General features: G+C 40.1%; 1 protein-coding gene across 4 annotated transcripts in view; it reads right to left on the bottom strand.

Moving 5' to 3' along the window:
• Positions 1 to 21,575, bottom strand: part of NLGN1 (neuroligin 1) — a 281,404-nt gene extending 259,829 nt beyond the window's left edge. For all 4 annotated transcript variants that reach the window (XM_019619140.2, XM_019619139.2, XM_019619138.2 and 1 more), the window contains exons 1-2: positions 21,199 to 21,575; positions 15,374 to 16,180 (exon numbers count right to left, since the gene is read on the bottom strand). In XM_019619140.2, coding sequence (XP_019474685.1) covers positions 15,374 to 15,866 — 493 coding nt within the window. In that variant the 5' untranslated portion in view covers positions 15,867 to 16,180; positions 21,199 to 21,575. The remainder of the gene's footprint in view (positions 1 to 15,373; positions 16,181 to 21,198) is intronic.
• Positions 21,576 to 21,894: the final 319 nt, after the last annotated feature.

The following is a 21,894-nucleotide window of genomic DNA, read 5'->3' on the forward strand; positions in this document are numbered from 1 at the left end:
TGCACTGCCTGCTGCCACCAGAGCACAGCACAACCGTCGTGCCCTCGCCTCCTCAGAGCTGGCCATTGCCATTGCTGTGTGGGACCTGCAGGAACAGTCCCTCACCAGCTCACACATAGAGGGAGAAGACCCACAGGTCCTCCCTTTGAGACGTGCAACGGTTTCTCTCACCCCCGGAGTGAAATGATTATATTCAGGAGCTGAAAGGGCACCGCTAAGACGCTGAGTGGTAAACACACAAATCAGGTCAATCCTTTTGCTTTCCTTGTAATCCCTGCACGTTATTTGTTACTGGCTTTTACTGCTGCCTCTTTCTCCTCTCGCAGCACTCTGCGCACGCATCCTGCTCTCCTCCTTCGCACCGTGTATTACAGCAATCCCTTCTTATCAAAACTCCTCTATTCTGCGCTACTTTACTACAACCACCGGCTTTATATCTTCACCCCTGTTGTCTTTTCTTCCCTGTAAATTCTCTGGAGCGGGGAACTTGTTTTCTCCAAGTTTGTACTAAAGCCTGTAAATTTACGGCACTCTAGGAATGTTTGATAACAGCACGTAAATAATTAATAGAAGCTGCAGCAATCCTTTCTTTTGCTGTATTTGGAAGCTGTAAGACTGCAAGTCAAGCAGGAGGCAGAAAATATTTCACGGGCTGATATAAGACTTGAGTCTCACCCCTGTAGGGGGCAACTGACTGACAAATACTTGCACTTAGGAAAGATCAGGATTAAGTCGTGTAAGAATTAAAGACTAGAAACATTGCTTCAGCTATTGGAGCCACAAAAGCAACCCAGGAGCGTCATAAACAGCCTGGCCCAAAGAATAGGAGTGTGATGAAAAGAATGGGATGTGTTAAATTCAGCTCCACGACGGCATGAAGTCTCTTTCCCTCTCTGTGTGTGACTGCAGAAGTCCACTCTTTTGTCCTGCTCTATCTTCAACATAAAGAAAGATTTTAACAGCGATATTGGCAAACGAACAGCTTGGGGTTTTTTTTAGCCCTAAGGAGGTATTAAACGAAGAAAAACAGAGTTGGAAACTGGAAATAAAGACAACAAAGGATAACGTCTGTGAGCTGAGAAAGCACAGAAAATATATAGAAGGTAAAACTGATTTGTTATCTCTGGAAGTACTTTGATGCAAGATGTAAAATCACTTATAAAATTACTTAGAAAAAATAAGGATGGGGGGAAAAAAAGGAAGACATTTATCTGTCCCAGACATAATATTTAAAAACTTCTACAAAACATTCCAATCCTCTGTATCTACTTTCAAGTTTAAAAGCGTTCATCTTTAAAGAAATGGAGATCTGGTCTTGGTCTTGCTAAACTGGAATTTCATGATTGGCTTTGATGTGGCCAGGAACGCACCCACTGAGCGCTAATGGGTACAGGTGCTTTCAGCTGAGCACAACAGAAAGGCCTTCATGGATTTTTGCACCTTCAAAATAATCAATAATGTAATCCTAATGCTTATGTCAGTTTTGCAGCTAAACATCCCAGTTTATGAAGGCAATCAAGTGCTTTGGCACCAAAGAATTGGAACTGCACTCAAAGAAATTTCAACCTGAGAAGTGCAGACAAAACCAGAAGCCGCTGAGTCTGGCACTAAATGCTTCATCAGGAAAAACATCATAAAACTACAGCAAAAAATAATTGTCAAGGGTGGTAAATTACTTGATTTTAGTGCAGTGAAGTCTTCAAAATTAGTTCTTTTTTAGAACAGAGACATAATGACTAGTTTCAGAATAGATATTGGCACAGCAGGGCACACAAAAGCCCTGATTAGCTGCTGTACGATGGAATCTTTAGTTAATAATTCTTCTATTTTGGTGTTGATTTCTGACCTTTCCTCTTTGATTTTAATTGGCCAAAAGCTAAACTTTTTTGAATTTATTTAATACCAGATAACTATTTCTAAATTGTCAGAATTTTAGGTCACGTGTGCCCATTAAGAATGGGGAAGAAATGCACTTCACAATTTTTTCCATCACTTTTTCAACTTCTGCTAATTCCAAAGTAGCAAGCAACACGTTTTACAGATGTAACATCACCTGCAATGCAACAGTTCTGGAACTAGTTTGGGGAAAGAAAAAATTGATAAAAAGGACTAATCTTTATACCAAGTTAATCCAGTTCTAACCCAAAAGCAAGACCTGATACTGGACTTCCCATAAACACAATGAACTGTTACCTCAAACCTGATTCTGATGTCTTTCATCTTTATTTAAAAGGAGAGCTGGCACACTGCAATCTCAATCCCTTGCATCTCTGCAGAGCTTACTGAGACAAGAAGGGGATGCAATCTTGTTCAAGATGTTAATATTAGACAAAACCAGCTGAAGCTTCTTTGTTAACTCCTAAACTAGTGATAATCCTGCAGCTTCTTTCACCTCTCTGCACTTGCAGTAAATGCATAAGAAAATATTTCAAGATATTTCAAAGCTCTGTTGTTTGAATACCGTATGAGAGCCCCCTCACCAATTGATTTACATCCACCACTCTTCTTCCAAGACCTTCCTCACCAAATTACACATGCTAATGATTTTCTATGCAAAATTTAACAGCCTAGTAGGCTGAACAAGTCAAATGAAAATACACTAATTGTTGCCTTTGATGTGTACTATTCTGCCAATTCTCTCACGGAAGCATTAGTCTTAATACTTACTAGAATCTATATCTAAAAGTGAAGCTCATATATACACATGCTAAGAAAATGATTCTGCTGGCTGTAGAGAGCATAACCAAGACTCAGAACTGACAAGATGGGCTATTACACACTGGAAAACCATTTTCACAGGAATTCTGAAAACAAACACCTAGAGGATGAATGAATCTTTATCTGAATTAACTAGTATTTGCTCATAACATTGGGCTTATGCGATAAAAGTAGTCAAAATAAGATCACGGTCAAAATAATAAATACAGAATGAGACAAGAGAGATAATAGAAGGATGTCAATCAAGGCTTCTGCATAATCCCAGAGATCAAGATCCAAAATGAGTTCCCCAAGAAACCTCATAATGTGTTGGAGCTTATGGAGAGCATCACAGAGGTTTGTATGGCTTGGTACTGACCATCCAGCCCTGCACTGAAGTGAGGCTAAGCACCACTGCGGTACTAAACAGATGTAGAGAAAACAGAGAAGCGAACAAACAATAGCATAAATATCCTCTAAAGAAACACAGTGACGTGAGATTACTTTCTATTGCTTTGTCTTTAAGAGTTTGCTTATAATGATCTGATAATCTAATCTAATTGATCTCTCTGAGTACGTCTATGGCTCTAGTCACTGCAGTATCTGATTAGTGGAACAGATCCATACTTTATCTCCAGATTTAATAACTAAATCTATACTTGAAATAGAGTCACGCAAGTTCACCAGAGGGAGAAGGCCAGATGCTGCTTAGCTAAGGGAGGGAGGGAGAGAATGGGAAAAGGCTGGCGAGGACCAGAATGACTGGAAAGGAACACGTGGCTCTGTCTCAAATCATTACCATGCAACCAAACTCTGTTTAAGCAGCACATTTCTGGGCTTACAGAATTGAAGTTGGAATGTGACATAGCTAATGGGAGCAGAACTGAAAATGAGCTACTGTCTATGGCCCGCTCTCCTTCAAACTGTCTTCTTTGCAAGCATAAAGTAAATGTAATTATTGTTTCTTTGTTCTCTTCCAGACTTGCAGTTCATCAACCTGAAAATTATGACATTTCTTGAATAGGTTTCAATAGCTTCTTAACCTTTCTAGTTCCTGAGTGCCAATAGAATGGCATGCTGCACTTACAGATTTTGGCAGTGAAGAGGTTAACACCCAAAACTGCTAATAATAACAACAGTATTCACTGAGCCAGATAATCACTCACACAGAATTTCTATCCAAAGTCACTTAAAATTCAAAAGAAACCGCTGTATTTCTTTAAGGAAGTGACAGCATTTAGAAGAATATTCATAATTCAAACAACAGGCCAAAATCTGACTTACTGCTGAGATTATCCATTTTTAATCAAGCGATATTAAGGGATGGACAGCTTTTGCTCTACTTCAGGATAGACCTATCTCCTGACTTCTCCCAATCACAAATGCCCACGCACTGGGCTGTAGTGATGCTCAGACCGCTGGGAGAGGGCAACAACTGAACCTGGAAGGGCTGTGCAGCGCATATAGAGTGAATCATAGGATATCCAGAGTTGGAAGAGGCGCGTATTCCTGAACTTCCACCTGATGCACCCATGCCATTCCCTGGGCCCTGACGTTGTCAGAGCAGAGCTCAGCGCTGCTCCTCCCTGTGCAGAGCTATGGGTCACCATGAGGGCTTCCCTCAGCCTGCTCGGCTCTGTGCCCAACAAACCAAGGGCCCGCAGCCGCTCCTCACACGTCTTGCCCTCCAGATCCTTCCCCATCCTTGTGACCCTCCTTTAGACGCTTTCTAAATCACCTGCTGCTTCTGTGCTGCTGCTGCCTGTTGGCTGAGACAAAACCAGCTTGTAGTTCATTATGTCAAAGCTCTGGGCAGGAAAATGGCAACTCATACATGTAAGCAAACTCTGGAGAAAAAAATACTTTCTGCCACTGAAAACTGCAGGGTGGATTTCTGCACTGCCTGCTTCTTGGTTTTGCTTTGCCTAAAGGGAAAGAGCCTTTTCATCCCAGCTCTGTGCTCAGCACACACCTGCTGCCGCACAGGTGTCAGGAGCCGTCTTTGCTGTCAGCTCGCCTTCCTGCTCCTCTCAGACGCCGGCTGCCTCCCGCTCACCTCCACGAGGTGATGGCCCGCTGCTGCCACGCCGCATTTCAGCAGGCATCGTTCATGGATGTCAGGGAAAGAAGCAAAACCAGCCTGTCAAGAACACATGACTGCTTCTCAGTTCAAGGGGCAGCGCTCGCCTCCATGTGAACGACACAGAATGTAATGTGCACAGAAGGGGAGGCGAGGAGCTTCTGCCAGCAGGCCGGGATTCTGGATGGGGCACTCTTACAGTGACCTTGTCAGCATTCATCCCTGTCTCTCTAACACCCGAGCCAACGTTCCCTGTGATCTGGCATCACAGCATGCTGTTGGCCAGGTAATGCCTTCAATACTTCAAGAACTGTGACTGCAACACCGCACGAAGTGTCTGCCAGTACAGAGTTCCATGGCACCGTGAAGGAAAGGCGACTGTTGCTTCTTTTGCCTCTTCCTTTACACGAGGCTTCATCTTTGAAAACATTGTGTACCAAGAGACTGAATGTGCTTCAGCATTTACCTATAGCAATTATTTTTTGTTTCAAAAGTTACTGTTTCTAGCTAAAGTAGTCAATTTGTAATTAATGAACATAGTTAATGACTGAAAAGTTTAGGACACAAACTCAATTCTCTTGCCTGTTCTACATAGCACAGTTTTAATTGATTCATATAGAGGGTACTTTATTCGAGTTTAGCATGGAGAAACAGGGAAAGGACTAAGAATTTAAAATCTAGGTTTACAGCCTAATGACTTCTTGTGAAATTTCATGAAATAAAGCTGCCTCTACACCAACTCTACAGTGATATTTCATGGATCCAAAGTGCTATATAGATCATGGGGCACTATTACTAGAAGCAGCCTCAGAGTACGTAAATGTGCAAAATCTGACATAGCACCTACTTGGCTCATGCACTTATCTTACATCTGGCCTCAAGCAACTAACTTCTACTTTTTTGAAAAATCTCTGAAACCTTCTTGTCATTTTAAAATAAATATGAAAACATATGAATGTAAATTTTGCTATGAAATTAGGCAAATTTTACAGCATTTCGTCAAGCTTTCCCATCATTTTGTGACTGTACATGCATACATATATACACACGTAAATGCCTGGTTCGTATTCCCTTACCACTGAGTCCATCTCATTAAAAGCATTTCTTTGGGAATGAGGACTCTGGGAGACTAAATTCTCATTGCTTCAGATAGATCCTGCTGGTAATGGTATGTTTTGTTTCTCTGTTCACTATATTAATATCAATACACTGAAGACTAAAAGCAAAGCATAGTGTTGGCAGGAACAAAAATAATTCCTGCCAGGGCACTGGAATGGAACTTGACAGCTGGGGTGGTGCTCAGCTTTTGATTAAAGGGCGGCAAGTCCCTGGGAAACAGCCCCCACCAGGGCAGCTCTGTCCCTCAGTGGCTGCCCCAGCAGGGAACCTGAACATCAGATGGTGCAGCCAGGGAGCTTGCCATGGGTAGGTGGGCTTTTGGCAGCTCCAGCATCTCCTGCCTCTTGGAGGTTGGCTTCCATCCTTTTGTGGAATGTTCTGCAATAGAGTATCTCCTGTAAGCTCTCTTTAATCAAACTTTGGGCAAAAAATGAACTGATGTGAACCAAGCAAATTGAACATAAGGTTTGCCTAACCTGCCTGAATGCATCTGAAGCAAATGGGAAGAATGTGCATGAGTCATTCCCCTAGCAAACGGGGAGCAAGGACTGGAGGAGGAGCTCCAGCTGGCAGGTGGGAGGCGAGCAGCGGGTGCGCTCGGATGGGGCCCTCCAGCTGGTCTGCATGGCACCAGCCCACAGCAGGGTGCTGCTTTCAGAAGAAAACCGAGGTGGGTGCCGTGGTAAGGGTGGCTACATGAGCACTAGTCCTGCCATGGGTTCTCTGTTATGTATCCATCACTTAGTAGCATGGTGTTATTTAAAATAACAGATTGATTAAAGAAGCCTAAACGTTATATCTGCCTTGCTGCCATTTTCAATGACTTAAAATTAACTGAAGGGAGAGATCATCTGTACACTACAGAAAGTTGACAGGGCAGAAGATGAGAAACCTGTGATGCTGAGGCTTTGGTAGATGCTGGCACATGTTATCCCGGCCTGTCTTTCCCCACCCACTCCAGAGACAGGAAGGGAGATGCTCTGCAAGGCCGCTCTGTTCCCACTCTGCCTAACGCTCCTCCCGCGCTCGGAGCATCACACTGCCCTGTGCAACAGGAGGAATTTCTGCCTGTCTTTCCCCAGCACCTGGAGTTGCAGCATTTGGGCATTCCAACATTCAGGCAAATCATCAATGCTCAGCATGTAATGAAACCTCCTCATATTTTTTTTCCCACCGCCTTGAACCAACTGTTGCATAGGTTTTTCCCCTAAGTACAGGCTGTGCTTTCACATAGATCCTATTTTGCTCTAGGCTGAGCCTTCTAGAAAGATTCAGCAAGCTGTGCAATCGTCTTACACAACGCACCTTTCTATTAAAAATCTGCAGGTTTTGAGTGTAGGAATATAGAGAACAGAAAGTAATGACAGAGAGGCAATAGAGACAAATCCTTTTCCATGAGCTCTGTGAAATCTTTGCTCAAAATAACTTTGCAGGGGTTTCACTGCCAGTTCATAATGTGGATGAATCACTTCTGATATTTCTGATAAAACAATATTCAAAACTTCTAAATTACTTCCAATTCATTTATGCCATCATTTAATTAGGGCTTCTGCAACATGTTACAAGGACGTCATTATCCCTTATAATTGTATAATAATTGCAATTTTTAATGAAATAATTGCAAGTACACTAGATGTGTAGATATAATTACGATAATTACATAAATACCTGATTTTCAGCTAATAATTAAAGAAGGCCTTTATAGAAAGGGTGAAATTTAACAAATGGAAGCTTGCCAGAAAACAAATACAAATAATAATCGGCTGTCTCTCTCTTACAGATTTCTACTTACCAGTTTCTCTTTACATATGATAATACGATTTTTCCACACATTACAAAATAAAATAAGGATTAAACATGTATTTAAAAAATATTAAATCATAGGAAGAGACCTCAATACTTTGCCCCTGCAGGCTGATCTCAAAATACTGCCATTAATATAGCCCAAACTTAGTTATCCTATGCAATAACTCAGCATCTCACAAGATATTGAACTGCAAATTGCCACTGACATAAATAAAAAGGGAACAGCACCCACAACAATGTGCAATCTGTGTTCTGATTCCTCTGGGACATAAAAGGACAAGTCCTGGATCCCCACAAGCACTCTGGAAAAGCCCATGTGCAGGGCACAGCACTCCAACACAGCTGCTGCTAAAGTTAACCAGTCATACTGGCCATGATCTTCCCCCAAAATGTTCCTTTTGGTCAAACCTATTGGCAAACAGAGAAAACTTGCGTAAGGTTTTTCTCCCTGTGCCCTCCTTGGTAGACAGACCTTTAGAGGGTAACTGAAGTAACAGACTTCCAGAGCTTCAACAGCTGAAGACCCAGAAAAGTAATTTTCCTTCTCTTCACAGAATCACAGAATGGCCAGGTTGGAAGGGACCTCAAGGATCATGAAGCTCCAACCTCCTGCCACATGCAGGGCCACCAACCTCCACATTTAACACCAGACCAGGCTGCCCAGGGCCCCATCCAACTTGGCCGTGGACACCTCCAGAGATGGACGAGGCATCCACAACCTCTCTGGGCAGCTGTTCCAGCACCTCACCACTCTCATAGCAAAGAACTTCCCCCTGACATCCAACCTAAATCTTCCTTCAACTTCAAACCATTTCTCTTCAGACGTGTACCTGAGACCAAACTTACTGTGTACATTCATAGCGATTCGTAGCAGTATGAATAGGAAAGGCAAAAGCCATTCTCAATGAAAAGAGCACAGAAAACTCTACCAGGGCAGATTCTGATTACTGCTCTGATAACACATGGGGTATTAGAACAATTCCCACAGTGGAAGAATTAGCAACACAATTTACGGTTGCTGCTGAAGTTAGACACTACAGCAAAATCTTGAAGGGAAAACCAGCTCCAGCAGTTTCCACATGTCTGGCAATGTCTGCCTTCACTTACAGCAGCCCCAGGTGGCTGATTCTGGCCAGCGACCAGTGATGTGTCAGAAGATGGGTGCAGACAAAGCTTCGAGTCAGATTTGTCCCACTTCTCCCAGCCTTTTGTTGTTCAGGGTTGCTTCTATTTAGGATAAAACTCTGTTATTAGAAGCATGAGAAAGTAATATATGGGATATTAATATTAAAACAGAAGAAAAGGATTGATATCCCAAAAACAAATCTCATTTATGTTAAGCTCATTAAAGCAGCGGGGTTCTGAATGCAGAATATAATTAATACTATACATATCAAAGCAGAGAAGACGTGCATTTGGCAACACAAAGTAAGTAGAAATGAAATGAAGAGGGTTAAAGAATTATAAGTGAAAAGAATTTGAAGAAAACCTGGAATTATACTGGAGCAATATTCAAGTTATAAGCGGATTATTAACATTATAATTGAGATGATCTTTAAGAATGGTTTGACACACACAAGCATCGTGATTCAAGCTTGAAAAATATGCCAAGAATACTAAAAGAATTTGTATCCTTATGTATTATAAGGAAACAAGGAAACAAAGGGAATGAACACAGAGAAGAGCAAAGGAATAATAATATGATACAGGAAAAAAAAAGACGAAGTAAGCAGAAAAACACAGCTATCCAAAAGTTGCACAAGTGACTCAAGGATTCCTCTTGAAAATGGACAAATGTACTTCCATAACTATTTCTTCTAATATTTTGACCAGTCTGGCTTTATGCAATAAATTAGAAAGCAGCAGATTGAAAGGAAAACCACTTCAGTCTTATTTACTGAGTACAGCTGGTCCAACGTGACAAAGTCAAGGTGAAGAAGCACAGAACAGTTTTATCTGACTTCATATTAGCAGGTAACAGTATTATTTTAGAGCCCATGTGGGGGAAGATGTGGAAAATGAAAAGGGAGCAACAAAATAATGGACAAGGAATGGAATTAGATCAGAATTTCAGACCTGTGAGAGCTATAAGCACTGTCAAGTTGTATGAGCAAAGCAATGACAGCACGATGACTGTGTGGTCAGCAACAGCCTGAACAACTAGACATTTAGGGAGGACTCTGTCCAATGTTGATGGCATTTAAGATGACTGGAATGCAGTCTGCAAAGTTGTCTATTGTCAAGCATTGGCTCACCCAGAAAAAGGACTGTGGAAAGTACATCAGAGTTTAGGCATTTTATGTTATTTCAAATATGACATAAACCTACTACACGTCTTTGGATAATGCTGCTAACTGACACTAACAGCTTTAGATTGTGAAAGGATGAAAAGGTCTGTACAAGACAATGTTTGCTTCATTATCTTCTTCCATGTATTACTAGTATAATAAAAAATGCTGCTATGGTATCTCAGGAATGAAATACAGGAACACAGTGATTCAAAATTGAACAGAAAAATGCAGCCTTCTTGTTTTAGTACATAGCACCTGAGTTCAGGATTATGGACTACATCTGTACCAACTGATACTGCAGGGAAGAGCACTGGCCTTGCGAGGGCAGAACAGGTTGTAGGGAACTTCAGGCAGGAGCCAGGAAGGGCAAACAGGGGAAAACTCCAGATGTGTGAAGGCAACTACTGACACAAGTGAACTGCAGGCAAACAATCCATTATGAATGGTCAAAATGAACGGGTGAAGATCTACACCCTCTGCAAAGGCTGAGATACACCAAAATACGAACTGAGGTATCTCTGGGAGTGTTGGCATTCATTCTCAAGACATCATAAGCCCTGGTAAGGGCCTGCAAGTGCATGTTCTTAGCCCTTGGGCAGTGCGATGTAATTTGACACAGCTGAGCCTGCAGTGCTGGAGGCACACACCTTAGACTTCTTTCATTTATACTGCCCCGGAGAAGAATATCTCAATTGTTTTTCAGTAATACAGCATTCACAAGTCCAATACTTCAATATTATTTTCTACATCAGACATTTAGAAAAAAAAGAATATGATAATCAATCAACAAATTTTGTAGATGGAAATACAGATTTCCTCAGGTCCAAACTTGTACTTTCCTTATCGATTTCAGAGCTGAAAAAAGCATAGAGAAGAATGGTTATTTAAAAAAGGTCTAGAAACTGTATAGGTTGCATTAATTACCTTTTTTTTCCAAAATTAGACGGTCAGTCAAATAGCTCTGAGATAGTTAAATAGAATATTGGAAGAAACATCCAGTGTAAGCAAAGGGTAACAGACTAAATGGGACTTTTCATATGTGCTTAGATTTATGAAAAATCTTTCATAGTGCTAAGATTAAAAGCCCTAAAGTTATCAGTGGCATTTATGAATCACAATTGATGTAAGATATTCTCAAAGGAAAACAATGAATGTTCAATGCAGGATGAGATGATAGCACTGCTCTTTTTATTTTGTTTCTGAGAGAGTATTTGTATGAACACATATATGTGCATCCATGATAATCACAGCCATAACCCAGAAACTATGGTGGTGGGAGCTTTGCTCTCTGAAAATCAAGTAGCCCATTAGGAGGCATAAATATTAATAGAGCTGTCTCACACTACACTCTCAAATGAGGTAGTTCAGATCATGATTCTTCGCATTTAAAATTTATTCTCTGCACCAACTAGAATAAGAAACAGAATCCGCATGTGAAGAAGTCACTGATGTTGGGCAGTTTCTTAGCCACTGATAATTCCCACAGGTAAAAGTAAGGATCAAGTGATTTATTTCCTTATTCCACCCACAATTCTCCTACAAGTAGTCTTGTCTCCCAAACTACTTCCACGACATGCAGTATATATCATATTTTCTCTGAAAACCACACTTCCATATCTTCACATTGAGATCTATTCAGGCAACATGAAGGCTTTTGTACAGGTTCATCGCAAAAGGCATACTGTCATCCCAATTGCAGAACACATAGTATCTGGGGTTTCTTTTAGTGGTCGTGATTTTCAAACTTCATTTTATAATTGTCGTTAGAACTTAAAGTAGGACACTCATGGTGCAAAACTTAGTAACACAGCTAAATTGATAGACAGTATTAAAAAAAAACAAATAAGAAACCACAAGCTTGCAGCTAAAACAGAAGGTACAACCCTCAAAAGTGGTAATGCGTTACTCTGTCATTCCAGATCACAAGTTCACGCCTTGACTATCAAACAGAGATCAGCAACACTAAACAGAGTGCAAAACTATTCAGGTATTTCCATAAATGATGCTAAAGTTTGCAAGAACTACCACATCATCAGCAATATAACCATATCAGTCAGTAAAATGGTGTCATCTGGGATATAATTTAAGTTCTACTACAACTTAAAACTATGGAGACTAGCCACAAAGAAAACAACACGAAACTAACGAATGCCTTTGAACAAACTCTAAAACCAGCCCTAGCAAACAGGTGTTATTGTATGCACATCCATAACATAATTAAGCAACTTTTGACCTTCACAGACCCGGTAAGAAACAGGCATGAAAACAAATGATCTTTCATTACTTATAGAGACAGTAAATTGAAGTTTAAGAAATATATTGAAATATAAGCAACTATATTGAGCAAAAATCAGGCTAATATTTCCTCCCTGCTTTTCACTCAGCTTCCATCCTATCAACCTGTAGTCTCTGTAGTGCTCATATCAAAATCCTAACAACACATCGTAATGGTTATAATTCCCATTACAACATCTAGCAGGAGTTGCAGATAGGATTGCTTTCATTTCTACATCTGTCTTCATCAGATTACTTCCTGTTCTTCAAAATTTTTTATTTCCTCATATCCCTCAGCTGACAATTAATTCTAGTTACTAGTTTATTTATCTAATAAAATCTATTTCATATAATAAGAAGGCATTAAATAGTATATAAGATAGCGTAATGTCAGTTTGGTAACTTTTAATTTATGTATCTTGTTTTAATTAAGCAGATGGCATAAAAGTTTTCCTCTCATTTTCCAATTTACTCTTTTCAGTAACTTATCATTCACTGATTGTAATGAAATGACTACAACCTACATCCAGCAAACGAGACAATATCAGTCCGTTCTTCTTTCTCATACAAAACCAAGGCCATTTCCAAGCTGGAAGATGACCTTACTCTACTGCACCTTTATTCTACCACTTGCTCCCTTCTACTCTGGGGTATGAAGGCAGTCCAGGCCAAGGAGAACCCAAGGCTGTGTATGGGTGAGCAGAGGGTGAGCTGCTCTGCTAACAGGGATGGCTACCGCTCTGCCAGCTGCCCAGGCAAAAGGTATCCAGCAATTCTCTGCACTCGTCAAGGAGAAAGGTAGGCTGCTGCTGCTCCTTACTGTGCTGTTTATGCAATGAATTTAACTGCAGAAATACCTCCTGAATTTCAAATAACTCTCTTTATTCTCCTTTGGGCTCACAAGACAATAAACATGACTTTCTCATCTACTGGGCTCCTCTTTCCTTTATTTTTGCTATTTTTCTGAGGTTGTTTTGGGTGTTGTTTTTTTTAATTATTCTCTCATAGGAAAAATACTTTCTGAGAACAATGATGGAGATCTGCATCTTTATTTATGACTCTGTGAATCAGTGTCTGGGTGATAGGAAGTGAAAGTTGCTCAGCTAATTACACACGCTTGATGAACTGCGTAATAACTGCTGCAGCGCTGCACATTAATTGAATGCATATAAATGACAGCAGTTATTCTAACTTGAATGATGTGTGAAGAAGTGACGTTGCTCACCGTACCCTGATTATCTTTGTTTCCAACTTTGGCAATCCAGCTTAAGCAATTGTATTTTTACAGCACTGAGAAAAGAAATTCCCCAATAGAAACATCAGTGGTTGACTCAAAGCCCAGTGCTTTAAGAACAAATTTAACTGCCTTAAGTAACTGCAACTGGATTCAGACATCTAGAAAAGCATACACAGAGCAACTTCAATTAACAATTAATAATTAACAACTAGCTGCAATTAACAATCAGTAAAACTGCAATAGCAAGAACCTTGGAAAATAAGGCCACCTTCAGTTAGATGCCTAGATCTAAGTTAACAGAGTTGAATCTTGCCTGACTTTTTACCATTTCTTGCTATGACACTTGCTATATTTGTTCTGGAGTAACTGCAGCATATAGTAACTTATATTAAAAATGCAGACTACAGGTAATAGGTACCTTCCACACACCTCTGTTTACCCTAAAAAGCACTCGAGGTTCAAGAGTACACCAACAATTTCACAGCACATTTCAGAGGTAATAATAAAAAACAATAACTTGTTGAAAAACAAATGTGTAAAGTAGTATAAAATTAATACTTTAAAGTTGTTACCAAATGCCTGCTTCAAAAAAGAATATACCTTGCACATCACACATCAATTGCCTTGGGGATTTGGAAATGTCCACAAAGAAACCTGCAAATTCCCCCATGCTGTCTAACACTACAGTGGTAGAAGCCAAGATTCTAGAACACCCTAGTTTCCAAAGTATCACCTCATGACATTTTAACATTTCTTTACACCCCTATTAAGAGATTTGGGGTTTTACAAAGAGAGCCGTAATCACCCAATAAAAGAAATCAGCACTCGCTTTTCCAAGCGCATAAACGAAAAAGAAGTGTTTCACAAAAACATCCCAGAGAAGTGAACGCTGCTTTAAGAAAACAGCATGGATCACATAGGAAGTCAACACAGATTTTCAGCTCTGCTTTGCTTCAGTACCTAATAGCCACCGCACTAAGCCGCCGGATTATAGAGCTGTGGAGCGCCAGCAGCATCAGTGGCTCCCAGGCATGAGAGCCACCTCCTGTGCATGCATATACAACGCAGGGTGTTGGCATACGAGGGACAGACACTCCTCTGTACCACGAGGCCATGACAGAGAAGCTGCCAACGGGATCAGTATAGGACACTGAAAGAGAGATGATCAGGATCAACCAAGTTCAAGCTTTGCAAATGTTATCTGCTCTTCTGCTTTATACAGTCCTCTCCTCAAGTACTTTTCTGGCTTTACTACGACACGACGGACCGTAACTGTTCACTTTACAGCATCAGCAAATCAACCTTTTTCAGCTGTATTATATGTTCCTCCTTTGCAAGGTTTCGATTTTTCCCCCACTTTTTTTTGTACACTTTATACATACCTCCTTTTCTACAAATTTTCTTGCCGGGTTTTCTGGCACATTCCTTGGATATTCTTTTGACTGAAAAATGAATAGAAGACTAGAAAATAACATGGAGCTCCGTCACAGACAGTAGGAGCATGCAACACCACTATCTAACTCAAATATGACCTGCGTTATTAGGTGCGGAAGAATCTCAACTTGTGGTGCCTGCACATGCAATGGATAAGATGTTGATGCATCTTCCCAGAAGTCAGTGGGTGGCAATGAGAATTAGGCACCAAATTTGACCTAAAAATACACGTGCTGTGGGAGAAAAGAAATGAGTGTAGACAGAATTCTTTTTTAAAAAAAGGACAGATGCATACAAAGAAAAGCAGCATGCATACATGTAGTTTGCTGGCATGCAACAAAGAAAGCCATGCTAACAGTAGACATGAATTAATATTGTTAGAACGTAGAACAGGAAAATAAAAAGATCTCCCTGTTTTGCCTGCTATTAACTCACCATCCTCGGTTGGGACATAGATATTTAAATAGAGGCAGTCTTCATTCTGATCTTGTACATAGGTGGAAACTACATCCAAGTTATTAGTAAACCACACGGGAAGCATGACTTCAGGCAACCTGCCTTCTATAATGTTCTGGGGACACACTGGAGCAAACTGAGTGGTATTTTTGATATCTGCCCAGGGAGACGGAGGCTCAGGAGGTTGAAAGCGGCGCTCCCCTGTTGGAGGGGCAGCATACGGAACCCCGAGAAACTGAATAACAGGCCCCAAAATTTCATTATTTAGTTCCTTCTTAATCCCTCTTATCTTGCCAAAGTTGGTGGTCACCACTGGGTTGGTATCATCCAATTTTTGGGAGGACACAGCTGCAGCGTGAAGCAAAAATCCAAGTATAGAGAAAGCAAAAGTGGCATTCAATCCCATGTGTAGCAGGCGGGCTATCAGCGCTCTCCATACACAGTTCAGCCACATGGATCTTGGAAAGGCCATGGTCCCACATTAGTTGTGTGACTACAATGAAGCAATCTTATTTGTATCCACTGGTGTAAAAAAGAGGGCGACCAAAGGAAACAGATCAAGTTTCCTAAATAGGAGCCTGTCAGAAAAATCTCAAAAGGCTTTTCATGTGGTAAGTATCTTCCATTGATTTCACACTTATTGAAGCTGCATCTTCACTCAGCACTATTTATCAGACTACATCCTATTGACAATTCTGTTTTCCATAGCAGCAATATGAAGAGAGCGGCCATTTACTGCAGAATCCCCTCTTATAAATCAAATCCAGTTAGCCGCAGGTCTATATCCTGGAGAAAATGAAAATAAATCATTAGTATGAAAGAGCTAATATGAACAGAGTGATAACTAGATGTTTCACAAGTTACGTACATACATTAATAGCTACTAGAACCATGTAAGTAAAACTGCACTAGTTTATGGGTCCATGAAATGGTGGGTGAAGCACTGATTACTGGATTATCCATAACGACACCTGTTGAATTTACACAGGTTTTTCAGAAGAAACAGATCTGATAGAAAACACATTTTTAAAATTCACCTTGTCAAGAATAAGCACTTTGCTGCCAGGCCCCATTAAATACGTGTTTATGCTCATATTTAATTTAACTGCATCATCTCCAAATCAATTCTCACCTTATTTGCACTAGTTACCAAAAAGGAAGTAATTATTTATTTGAAGTAAAAGAGTGAATTAAGATATACAGGCATGCAGAAGACTCAAATGCTTTTTATTTCATCCAGAGCAGATGACAATATATGCAAACATTTGTTCGTTTAACAATACAACTTCTGATTCAAACATCAGGACAATTGGTATACCTTTATAAGAATAACACAAATTACCATGCTTTGTATGGTTTTCTTATCCCTCAAATTTCTAATAGCTAATGAAATGCACCCAAATTGTGGCAGTGTGAAACAGCCACAGAATGACGAAGGCCCACAGTCTACTCCACCAAAGTGACTGGAAATTCCAGATTTGCACAGAATTATGACTAGACATCAGTGTTTGTCCCTGAAAACTGATCAGGAAAAGGGTCTGAGCAGGCACGTTAGGGATGGAGCAGCACATCACAATGGTTGCTTCAGACCCATCCCACCTTCCTTTTCAACTACTCACGAATGAAAAAGCACCGTGAACACACTCAATTCCTACCACTCTTATTTTACAATATAAACAACAAACGCTCCCATAGGGCAGTGGAAATCTTATCTTTCATATACCCACATGCTGACTGAACAGTATCCTGGAAAAATCATCGGTTAGGATCAGGGACTGTATCATCACAAATTCCAGACTCTATTTTCAACCATGTTAACTCAGAGGTTGTCACACAAGGCTGTGTGTTCCAGCACTTCTGAAAATTACTCAATGCATATCATTATATCTTCCATATGCATGTTAAACATATTTCTAACACGACTTACAATATCCTATTATTTAAAATGCAGTGTTATACACAACATAGCAGTGTAATCTTACGCTCCCTATTAAGCAGTGTGTAAAGCACAAGAAATGTGTTTTGCTTTGCATGGGAAACATTTTAAACCACCTGTTTTTGAACAGCATTGGCAGTTTTAATGAGAATTGTTGTTTTTTTTTTATCATGTCTATACACATTGGAGAGAGAATTCAAAAGAACGGCTTGTCTAATAGTCAGACTACCCTGCAGTTTGGGTTATTAAAAAGGAGATTGTAAAAGCTATATAGGACAGCAGGAGATTTGGTTCATGTCTAGCATTCCTTTCGCTCTGAACAATCCATCTCAGGAGGCAATAAGGAGATAGATGAAGCTTTTCCACAGTTTTCTCTCTCCCTTTCTTTCTCTGCTAATTCTAACACCTTCACTGTGAATACGCATTAAGAATGAAGGCTTATGCCCTTCATTCTCCAGCTTCAAACTCTTTGTGTTTACTGGAAACACACCAATTTAGCTGCAGAAAATAATTGCCCTGAGTTAACGTATGTGTTTAATAAACTTGAACAGAAGGGCATGCGAACAATTGGCTCTCAGTAAGCCTTGTCACATTTTGAAGGTAGTGGGCTATTGCTTGAGAAATAGTACAGGCAGAGGACGGGTGCTGGAGCAGAGGCCACTTCATGCAGTTTTGCTGCTCTGAGCTGACGTGCAGTGATGGAACAGGAGGTCATGGAAAGATGGAACAATTCTCACCCTATGAGATATAGACCAGTTTTCAGCTCTAAGACAACTTCCTAACCCGCTTTTGGTACCTAAAACAGGAAGTTTTAACAACAGTGATGGAAGTCACAGGAGTTAATCAGAACAGAGACATATTTTGGATTGTAAGACTTCAGCGAGACATTTTCCTTTAAATAATAATTTCAGTTCAGAATAAGTTATGTAAATTCAAAGCAAATCATAGAGCCAAGCTACAGTTTTAAGCTCGTTCATCTTGCTGCTGCAGCTGAACATCTCTGCTGTGATTGAAAGTTCTGGTTTGCTTCTCTTGGATGAAGTTTTGCTCTAAGACAGAAACTGGGCTAAACTGATAAGACTAAATTGTTTGGCTATTCTCATTAATTAATTTTTGGGTACTAGCTAGCTTCAGTGAATAGATTTTTAAGCCACACAAGGCAATAAACTGTAAGGCTTTGCAAAGTTGGAATCAACAGATTTGTATTGTGCTCATAACTTGAATTCTAGGTTTTTGTTTTTCCCTATTAGGCAACAGTTTATTGTTGAGAGTCAGATAGGTCAAACATCTAAGCCTGCTGCTGGCTGCACCGAGGCTACAGAAGTAAGAACACTAACTCACACAAATAAGGAGACTGAGATTATTCAGATCTTATGAGAATTTTATGCCAAAATTTTATATCCAGAAGTAGGTGGGAAGGCAAAGTGGGGATGCCAGCCTGGGGCTTAGCTGTCTTAGTAGCTCAGCATCAATGTTGGACACAAAATTTTCCTTAGTCCTCCAGCAGCTGATCTACATAGGACTTTCCCGTGGTATCCAGACTCCAAAGGACTGATCAGGAGTCAGTGAGACAGAAGCAATTAACAGAGGGGGAAATAATCAGGGAGGGGAGCATCACAGTAAACCAAAAACAGAGACGATCAGTTTGAGCCAAGGTATAAAGCTTTAGCAGCAGAGTACTGTAGATCTGAAGAGGGGAAGCATTTTCAGATTTTTTATTGTCTAGATGTGAGGATCACAATTGTTCCCTGTGGTAACGCAAATGAATTCTACTGTAAAAGGTATTTGATAAAGTCTTTCACGGTCTTTGGAACAGTCTATGCTATATAGAGGTTTTTTCTATCATCCATTATTTGATTATCTTCCTTTCTGAATTTAAATTACTTTATAGCTCAGATGCTGAAATACTTTAGAACAGCATTTAGTATGCTGAGGAGCGAACAGCCCAAGATAACTTCAGAGTATCTTTGCATTTCCAATGACACAGGGCATCCCACAACCAGCCGCATCTGCTGCAAACTGCAGCAGCCAAACTCCTCTTTGTCACTCTTGCACAGAGCTTCAAATCTTAAGGGATGTCTTGAACTGTACCACCTGTCAATAGCTCCAACGGATTAATAAAACCTTCAGTAGGACTTGGTGCTCCTGGCCATATGCTGGGCATTATTTAGTCTTTACACCACTGGCTGCTTTCTTTTTAGCTGAAGATTTACTCTGTGACTTGATAATCATGCTTAAAAATTCCTTTCCACTTCAATTTTACTGCAAACTCCCAATTGCACAAATATTCATAGAAAGTGACTGTAAGGGTTTCGAACATCATACAGTGCTGCTTCATCTCGAAACACAAATACAATTTTGCAGAACCAACTGCATTTGCATCCATTTTTCCTTACAACAGTCTCTACTTACAACTGAGAGCCTAAAGATGTTTTGTGTCTCTAAAAGGAAACCTGTGTTCTGAAGAACGCTGTGATCCCAAACAGGAACACGGCCAGCAAAACAGAAGCCATTAAAGGGACAACTGTGACCCAGGGTGAACACCGGATCGCTGTGACACAACGATTGTCAGCCTGATCAGGCAAATCCTCCAGAGACGTATCATGAAACTTCCCATCTCTTCCTTCACATTTCAAGTTGGTAAAGAGAAGTGTTGTTTCAAATAAGGCGTATTTTCTCACAGTGTAGTAATAAAAATTTGGAAACAGACCCTGCTTTTGGGTACTTCCACAGAGACTTGGTGGAAGGAAGGGATTTACATGTGTTTAGTTCAAGAAATGAGCTATTTGCACTCCAAAAAGCAGGTCTTTGCAATGGTAAGACAGGAGACTGCAATCCTGAGTCTCACACACCTTAGAAAGGCACAGATCTGGAGGAGCTTGGGGAGCTTCAGAAAGCAGCTACAGATCCAGATCAATTGACATGCACAGCCTTTGCTGAAACTGCCAACAAGGGTACAAATAAGACATTATTCTGCTGGGGTCACGGTCCCACCCCACATTAGTATGGGATTACAAGTGTTATGCTACACAGGTCCGCAAACAATCCAGGGGTAGGGATTTCCAAATGCTTCAAGCTGTGTCAATATATCACTCACAGATCACAGGATCTGATTCCTCAATGTAACTCTCACGTTTGCCTCTATCTAACAGCACCTTTTGTACACAAAACCTTACAACCAAATCAGGAAAAACTGCAAGTGAATACATATGAATACATTATTCAACACAATGAAGCACAAATTAATGAAAAGTTGGATCAAATTGAGTAGATGATATAAGACTCATTTAAATTGCCATGTACTTTTCGGTTTCGCTGTATTTTTGTTCTTCCCCATTAGTGGGAATATTCACTAATGCTAACTCATTATTAATTAGTATTTTCATGATCAAAAGATCTCTCTAAATAATTTCTGCATCTTGGTTTGCCAAAATAAGAAGACTTTTGATCTTAATTTTCTATTAAGATGTTTTTGAATTAGATAAATTAAACGTATGGAAAGAAGAGGGTCACTTCAGTCTTATTACCTTTCATTTATTCATATCAATAAATCATTTTCTTAAAATAGTTCTACTTCTTAGCTAAAGTAATTGTTTATATTACCAGAAGTTGGCTACAATTTGTTAATGTGGACTGTAGCTATCTGACATTTTGCACAGTAAGTAGGTAACGAAATGGTGATTTTACCCATAACAGAAAGAATGGGTAACTCTGTCACTTACGTATAAAGTTTTAGACAGCTAAGTAATACAGATTTAAATTAAAAATGACAGATGCACTGGCGTGGAATATAATGGGCACTGAAGTGAACCTTTATTCCTTTTAGCAGCTTATGGTTAACTCTTAAATGGACCACATTTGTACTCACATTTGAGTGCTCGAGCTATTCTACCAAATGATCAGATGGCTGTTGTGTTGATGGCAGTAGTGTGCTTCAGGACATGAAGAGTTTTTGACCTACTCTAGGAACTGAACTGAATTCCTGGTAACCATGGGTCACACCAGAGAAAAACAAATATTCGACATCTGTCTCTCATCTAACATCTCCAATACTGAAATCGACATATGCTACACCATAAAGCCAAGTTAATTTAACTGTCTTCAACTAACGTTTTTTAAAAGTGATCACTTTATCAGCAGGGCATACCAGAGCTTGGTATTAACAGACATACCAGAGCTTGGAATACCCTGCTCAAGCAATCAGGTGGGAATGGAGGGCTCTTAAAGGAGGTGTTCTTTCAGCATCCCTTGCAGGTGAAAATGTTCTAGAATTAGTAACAGAGTTCATTACCTCATCTGCATTTGTGAGCAACCCTTGATTCAGACTGTGGTTAATCACAGGAGAAAAATAAATTGGATTTTGTTAACTATCTTTAACACAGTTATAATACCAACAGTAATACTATGTTTAATGGAAGATCATCACCTAAGGCAAACTTCTGTATCAGATTCAGAAGAATGATGCCACTTTGATTTTCCTATTTCAGGCATTAGGAATTCAAGGTTAAAAAAGCTGAAATACAGTTATTACATTTTCTTTACAGAGAATGCTGAAAACACAGAT

Source organism: Meleagris gallopavo, chromosome 11, assembly GCF_000146605.3.
Source record: "Meleagris gallopavo isolate NT-WF06-2002-E0010 breed Aviagen turkey brand Nicholas breeding stock chromosome 11, Turkey_5.1, whole genome shotgun sequence".
Classification (NCBI taxonomy): Eukaryota; Metazoa; Chordata; class Aves; order Galliformes; family Phasianidae; genus Meleagris; species Meleagris gallopavo.